The sequence below is a fragment of the Coccinella septempunctata genome, chromosome 2 (assembly GCF_907165205.1).
Source record: "Coccinella septempunctata chromosome 2, icCocSept1.1, whole genome shotgun sequence".
In the NCBI taxonomy this organism is placed as follows: domain Eukaryota; kingdom Metazoa; phylum Arthropoda; class Insecta; order Coleoptera; family Coccinellidae; genus Coccinella; species Coccinella septempunctata.
In genome coordinates this window covers 39,323,231-39,331,046 of record NC_058190.1, presented here as the reverse complement: position 1 = coordinate 39,331,046, position 7,816 = coordinate 39,323,231, and the positions used below count along the sequence as shown (strand labels likewise).

At 33.3% G+C, this 7,816-nt stretch overlaps 2 protein-coding genes across 3 annotated transcripts; one reads left to right on the top strand and one right to left on the bottom strand.

Annotated features, from left to right (window-relative positions):
- Positions 1-1,965: 1,965 nt before the first annotated feature.
- Positions 1,966-3,821, bottom strand: LOC123306827 (protein YIF1B). Its single transcript, XM_044888986.1, has 5 exons — positions 3,627-3,821; positions 3,436-3,573; positions 2,976-3,142; positions 2,782-2,922; positions 1,966-2,623 (listed from the first exon to the last, which is right to left on the bottom strand). The coding sequence occupies exons 1-5, from the start codon at positions 3,658-3,660 to the stop codon at positions 2,045-2,047; spliced, it is 1,059 nt and encodes a 352-aa protein (XP_044744921.1). The 5' UTR covers positions 3,661-3,821; the 3' UTR covers positions 1,966-2,044.
- A 299-nt stretch (positions 3,822-4,120) lies between these two features.
- LOC123308324 (retinol dehydrogenase 13-like) lies at positions 4,121-7,735 on the top strand. Of its 2 annotated transcripts, none has more exons than XM_044890936.1 (6): positions 4,121-4,269; positions 5,670-5,835; positions 5,922-6,176; positions 6,671-6,839; positions 7,306-7,513; positions 7,580-7,735. In XM_044890936.1, exons 1-6 carry the CDS (start codon positions 4,184-4,186, stop codon positions 7,695-7,697), a joined length of 1,002 nt encoding a protein of 333 aa, XP_044746871.1. In that variant the 5' UTR covers positions 4,121-4,183; the 3' UTR covers positions 7,698-7,735. The 2 variants fall into 2 exon arrangements, with proteins under 2 accessions (XP_044746871.1, XP_044746872.1); XM_044890937.1 differs by having other exon boundaries at positions 4,261-4,381; positions 5,635-5,835.
- Positions 7,736-7,816: the final 81 nt, after the last annotated feature.

Below are 7,816 nucleotides of genomic sequence, written 5' to 3'. Positions count from 1 at the left end.
CTAGAACAATAAATAATTGCGCGTCAAATTGGATAGTATTCGATTGTTTTGTTAGACGCATACACGGATTCGTTCATAAATGGTTTTCGCTGTTGATCTTCTGTTTGATTTCATTCCCTCCAACCTTTGAGTATTCAATTAATACTCAAGGCTTCAACTCATGTCCGCATTTATTTTAACTACCTTTTTTCGTCTTTCTTTATGCGAAACAACCAGAGTATTGTCCATCAAATTATTGATATCTCGATTTTTAATTGTTGACAAAGAAGACAATATACACCCTCTTTGTTGAATTTGATCTCTAAAAACTTTTTACGAAAATTACCGTCGAATGGATTGAAATTGTTAGCTTTTTCAATTACATAGAAACTATTTTCACTTTTGATGTAAAAAAAATACGTCGAACTCAAAGAAGATATATGCCCGATGAAGACTTTCAGTTTATCCAAAATTTCGAATATCTGACACTGTTCAGGAGAAAATGAATTATAATTCTCTATTGAATCATCAATCATGCAACTGTTTGGTTTTCTAGAATCTTCAAAACAATTTCAATGCACTTCAGATTCTAGGACAGTAATAGAACATCCTGATTTTCAGACGGAGTAGCTAATATGTCATTTTAGGGGGGTCTAACCCCTTTCTCATTTTTGACCCAAAAAATCGAGATTTTCGAAATCAAGTTTTTGTGCTAGGGTGGAAGCCTTGGCAAAGCTGATTATATAACCGGAAATCCCAATTCGATCAGACGAATATAACAGGAGATATCGCAGATTGAAATATGCAATTTTTGAAAAATGCCAATTCCACCTTGCGAGTAGTTTTTCTTCCAGGAAAATTATCGTAGATACAAATGTGATAATTATTCTGAAAGAACAACTCCTCTAGTAATAAATTTGAGAATTTCATCCATCTCGGCGCAACCGTTCAGTCTTGACGAATTCTCAAGTGAAATTTGCAATTTTTGAATAATGCCATTTCTAAGATGAAAATCTAAACGAAAGGAGATTCCAAATTTCTCGCAATAGATTCATCGTATTCGAAAACCTATATTTTAATACCGAAATTTCAAATATCTGGCCCAGTTTAGGGGAAAATAATTTTTTTTGTTTTTTCACTTCATTTTCGAGTTGACTTCGCAGAGCTCTCTAGAATGCAATTCTCTATTGAATTATCAACTGTTTGATTTTCTAGAATATTCAGAACAAATTCTATGCACTCCTTATCCTAAAACAGTAATAGAACAATCTGATTTCCACACAAATTAGCAAATACTACCCAAAAGATCGAGATTTTCGAAATCGAGTTTTTGTGCTAGGGTAGAAGCCTAGTCTACGCTGATTATAGAATCGGAGATCCCATTTGGATAAGAGGAATATAACAGGAGATATCGCAGATTGAAATTTGCAATTTTTGAAAAATGCCATTTTCAGATGAAAATCTGAACGACAGGGGATAGACCTTCGAAATTGCTCGCTACAGATTCAGTGTGTTCGTAAACCTATATTTTAATACCGAAATTTCAAATATCTGGCCCAGTTCAGGAGAAAATAATTCTTTTTTAACTCAGACTTGACAATGCTGATTGTAGAACCGGAGATCTCAATGGGATCGGAGGAATATAACAGGAGATATCGCATATTGATATTTGCATTTTCCTGATAGGACTTAGTGGAAGAGTTGCTTTTTCAGAATTTGCATCGCATTCGGATTTACGATGATTTTACCGAGAGGCATTCGTACAATTGCCAAAAAGATGGAGTCAGTAAAAAATTCGTCAAGACGGAGCGGTTGCGCTGAGGTCGATGAAATTTCGAAATTTATAACTAGATTTGCTCTTTCAGAGTTTGTATCGCATTCGGATCTCGATCTACTATGATTCACCTTCAGATGAGGTCTCTCTTACCTTATAGGATGGCACATTTGTGTCAAATAGTGATTCAAGGAAAAAATAAACAAAATTAATTAAGACAAATATTAGATTTATTGACGTTTTTCACATAAAAATTGTTTAGTTATTCCAATTTATATAAATATGTAAGCCTTACAATTCCTTCTTAACAACACCACCACCTATCAAGTGGTAGGACAGCCACCAGGCTAGAATGGGTTGAGTGAACGCAACAAAAAGAAGGAAATACAGCCGCCTCTTATTGCCTACCCCCTGGCTTTGGTCCCCATAATAACTGGTTTCAGTACTAACTTCAGACAAAACCTGTGCTTTCAAGGCCCTAATTAGAAAGAAAGCTAGAGCAAAATTTGTATATACCAGACAGGCATAATAACCTGTTTTCCCAGCAACCAAACTTATCAATACACTCAAAATCATCCCGACAAACTTGTATCCACTATAAGCAAGAAGATCTAAAGTACGGAGATTAGTTTGGATCATAGATATATAGAGTGTACCTAAATAAACACACAATTCTACAACAAACCAAGCTAGTGCAGAAGAGGAAAGAATTCCAATTTGTTCAAAAGTGAACCTTTGTTGAGTTCCAAGCAACAAGCCAGCTATCAATATATAAGTAATGTATGCCATCATTGGAATATAAAGGTCTGGTGCATTTATTTCAAATCTTGGTTGGACTGGAGTATCTTGCTCATATTTTATGGACCAATTCTGAAAAAGATAACAACTGTTAAGATTTTTACTTTTACTGTGTGCTACACATTCAAAGAAACTATGGAGCAGTTGGACTAAATAGGAATTGAATTTTTGTTCGATTATTCATGAATCTAACAAAAATAAGTTCATAAAATTTGGATGCATCAACTCACCGAATGAGTGAATGGAAATATCAGCAGTATCAGTTTTTTCAACACGTATTTTGAATCAACAGCAAAATAATATTTCAATTTTCCAACAGGGACATATCTTTCAACCTCTTTCTGTATGATATTTGTTCCCACATTAGCTAACTGAAAAACAATTCATTAGAAATTAGTTACTTTGAAAAGATATTAGAGATCACCTGTTGACCATACTGTAGAGCAAAATCTTGAACAATTGGTTGTTTGAAAGCAGATAAATTAGGTCTTTGAGAGTTGTCCATATAAGGCATATTCATATTATACATAACGTTTGGTGCTGTGGGTCCCAAATCAACATTCTGATTCATCATTGGAGAACTCACATAATCTTGAAGAAGAAAAGATAATGAGAGAAAGTTATTGTTAAGAACATCGGCTCTGAATCAGAGTAGAAAAAGATTTTATGACAATAAAAATAATTTGGACATTGACATTTGCCTAGGACTTGCGAGCAATAAAGTTCTAATTACTTATTATCATTATTAAACTTTGGTATTAGGTAAATGGTAAAGCCAATTTTTCGTCAGAAAGTTTGTTGTAATAAAGAGTTAATTATTATTATTTGACCGCATCCGCATCAACAGTTGTGATGTCAGTTCAAAAGTAGAAGAAAAGGTGTACCTTGTGGCGGATACTGCGGTATATTTTGGGATTCTTGACCTATATTTGCATAAGGTGCTTGATTGGAAAAATTAGGCTCAAGGGGTGTGTATCCCATCGCATTCACATCACTTACTCTTTTCACTTTGCGACCAAAACCTAAAAAATAGGATATCAGAATAAGAATGTAAATATATTTGGACTTGACCAACTGGTGCGTGTGCTAGCATTCGAGTTGTAGTTCATTTTGAATTATTATTCCGAATTCATATACTAGAGGATCACTCCATACGGATAGATACGTAAAGTATTATTAATTAATTAGATAAACATTTCTATTTTCTTATGAATATCTAACCATTCTGCTTGGTCAACACCACAGACTTTGTTATCTGTGTCACAGACTGTCAAATTGATTTATTTAACATCATAAATGTCAATTATGAATCTGAAACAGTGGAACTATTTGGGCGTTGATTCAAACAGGAACTTCCTCTTTGGTATTACCTACATTAAAATTCGCTAATCATTATTTTATATGGGAAATATTTGAGTGGCTCTTTTTTACTGAGTTCTGTAAATTTCTGTAATATTATTATATTAAATTAGTGCTCTGTGTTCTATGGCACTCTGTAGTGTTTAAAGCATAGAGAAAGGGTCTCTGGTTTAAACATAGACAAAGGAAGGATCTTTCTCTATGGGTTTAAAGTTAACCTCCAACAACCTTCTTGCTGTCTGCAAAAAAACAAACTTATGAAAACTGAAAACAATGTTTTCTATTCTTTCTAATATACCAAGACCTCTTCTTTTTGGAAGTGGAGTAGCTGCAGTTTTTGGTCTTGCTGGGTTGATAAAGTACGTTTTATACATTATCTCTTCGAGACGTTCTATTTCTGCCAGACCGAAGTTCTCAATTTTCAATTATTTGGAGACTGCAACTAGGAATTCTGATTCTGCAATAAAATAAATTGATGGTAATTATGCAGTCTAGAAAGAACTGTGCTAGGTCGATGAAAAAAATCGTACTCACTAATTTCGGGTCCCAGATTACGAAAATGAAAACGAGAATTCTGCAATCCTTTTAGTTTTCCCAAAAAAAATTGGAAAAGTTTCCCTCTGGAAGGTAAGGTTATATATAGTTAGAGCTAGTTTTCTTCTATTTTTTTAATAAATACTCGTTGGAAATGTTAAATTCATCAACATTCAAGTTCATCCTGCCAAAAAAATGCCTTTAATTCGTTGCAAACGACAATTTTATACTTTGTTTACATCCGTTGTGAACCATCATGGCCGCCATGATGTTTCGAGCTACGAACTGTTCCTATGCAACGTTGCCAAGTCTCAAACTGGTTGGTCGGCAAATTCCTTTCGAACTGTTGGGATAGGAAAAGCATATCTTTGTTCACTATTCCATATGCCTTAGCTGCATAGACAACCTATGCTAACCTATGGTTAGCTGCCAGTTAACTAATAAAATTTTGAGTCACATTGCTTAATGCTTTCTCCAGTGTCTTTTTTTACTAGGGTTAAAGGGCACTTTAGAAGTTTGATTATGATAGGTACTGGTCGTTTTTCCTGGATGGTTCATGTTATTAACATCTCGATAATGATACATTACGAATTTGACCGCGTTTTCAGAAATGATCCTTTAAAAAACACCATGACAAAACCTTTAAACCTAACCTAACCTTTCCTAATAGAAGGGTTAGGTGGTTATGGGGGTTGTACAGCTCCATAATAATTTGATATGCCAATGCGTGAAAATATTGTATAAGAACTAAGAACATATTTTCCCAAGCAATATTCCAACTAATTTCTTCAATTTAACTACACATATGTACTATTGGCAACGTTGCGTAGTTTGCAACGTTTGACAGTTCGTATGTTGAAATATCATGGCGGCAATGACGACTCATACGGATGTAAACAATATATAAAATCATCGTTTTCGGCTAAATGAAAGCCTTTTTTTGACTGGAAATGATTGAGATTACCTAAATCGAACATTTCCAATGAGTGTTGATTAAGAAAAAAGGAGAAAACCAATTATAACTATCACTAACCTCACGTTCCAGAAGGAAAATTTAGAATTTTTTTTTGGGAAAACTAAGAGAATTGCAGACTTCTCGTTAACATTTTCGTAATCTGGGACCCCTAATTGGTGAATACGAATTTTTTCACTTACCTGGCACAGTTCTTTCTAAACTGCATAATTACCAAATTGATAAATGCAAACCTTAATTTCCAATTTATAGGGAAAACAATGGTGGACAGAAATACAGAAGTGATGTCATGATTGAAGACAAAGTCGTTATTATAACTGGAGCTAACACTGGAATAGGAAAAGAAACTGCAAAAGAACTAGCTTGGCGAAAAGCAAAAGTTTTTATGGCATGTCGAAACATGAAAAAGTGTGAAGCAGTAAGGAAAATTGAATTTCAAATGAGGATTGGAAAACTCTTGATTTGAAATATAGTTATACTTTATAAACAAAGAGAATGTTGTAGGCAAGAGAAGAAATCGTATTAGAAACTAAAAATAAATATGTATATTGTAGAAAATGTGATCTGGCATCAATGGATTCTATAAAGAAATTTGTGGAACAATTCAAAAAGGAGGAAAAACGATTAGATATACTCATAAATAATGCTGGTGTTATGAGGCCTCCATATTCTAAAACAAGGGATGGTTTCGAGCTACAGTTGGGTGTAAATCACATGGGTCATTTTCTACTAACCAACTTGTTATTAGATCTACTGCAGGTCAGTGTAATATTGTATTGCAGATAAAATAGAAATCTTAACAGGTTTGCAATACAGCATGTGAGCCACTATCTCAGACCATTAGTATATAAATGTTTTTCATTGACTATTCCATTCATTTTTAGTGATAAAGTTTTCAATGTTCACAGAGAAAAAGCATGCAAGAGCACAAGTTACTTTTTCAATTCCGATATTTCTCTAGTTGGAGATATCTTGGAAACTAATCAAATATTACTGTTCAACTTATTTTGCTGTGAAAGAATCATGTTGAATACCACTTGTGGTGAAACTTAAGCAGGTAAAATTTGTCTCTTGTAATATTCAAGTTTGTTGCTTCTCGGCAATTTCGCTCATACAAATATTATTTGCAAAATTCCCATGCAATAAACTATCATATTTCAATCGAAAAATTTTGCCATTAAAATTTCATTTAAGTGGTATAACATATGATGATTCTCATTGTATTACTTTCTCTTATAAAGTTTCAATTTCAGCAAAGTGCACCAAGTAGAATAATAAATATATCAAGTATAGCTCACAAAAGGGGAAAAATAAATAAAGAAGATTTGAACAGTGATATAAAATATGATAAGGCAGAAGCATATGCACAAAGCAAACTAGCAAATATTCTATTTACTTTGGAACTAGCAAAAAGATTGGAAGGTAAGACAAATAATTCTACTGTAAAAAATATAAAATAAAGGGCAAACTGGCAAAATTCTGACTTCTCAGTATACCATAAGTCATAGAGAATGTATCGCCATTGAAGACGAATAGAAATAGACTAGTATCTTATTTGAGCTCATCAGTATCACATAACTCAACCAACTATGCGGAACAAATATAACATAACGACTTGGGTCAATGAATGTCAGGTGTAACATCAATTTATTTAGTACTTTGATGCAGATACCGATGAGCTCAAATAATAGAGAAACCAGTCTATCTCTACTCTACTTTGATGAGAACATATTCTCTTTGATATACTCTGGATGTAAATTTTTGCCAAACACCAATATAGAGATTCCACAAATGCCTAATTCAATTTTGGATGTTTTTGTCTCATGAATATCTTTACTATCTAATTTGGAGAGATCTAGGGGGTTCTCATCTATAAATTGTTTCTCAGGAACTGGTGTTACAGTTAATGCTGTTCATCCTGGTATTGTGGATACAGAGATTAATAGACACATGAGCTTTTATAATAGCTGGGTGGCAAAAATCTTCATCAAGCCTTTTATATGGCCGTTTATTAAAAATCCTAGACAAGGATCATACTCAGTGGTTTATCTAGCATGTAAACCAGAATTAGAAAAAGAAACTGGTAAATATTTCAGGTGAGTTTCAAAATTCCTCTTCTTATAGTATTCATTTTTGTTGCATTATCTAATTTCAAATTTTAGCAACTGTGAGGAAGATTTTGTATCAGACCTTGCAAAAGACCAGTCTTTAAGAACTTGGTTATGGGCTGTCAGTGAAAGATGGACTAGATTGAAAGAAACCAAAGACGTCATGAGTTAATAAAGAAAATGTGTAAAAAAATATAATTACGAATTTTATTTGCTTTTGATAAAAGAAAAAGTTTTTTCCCCAATATTCTTGAATATAAAATAATACAATAGAAAATGAACTCATTCATT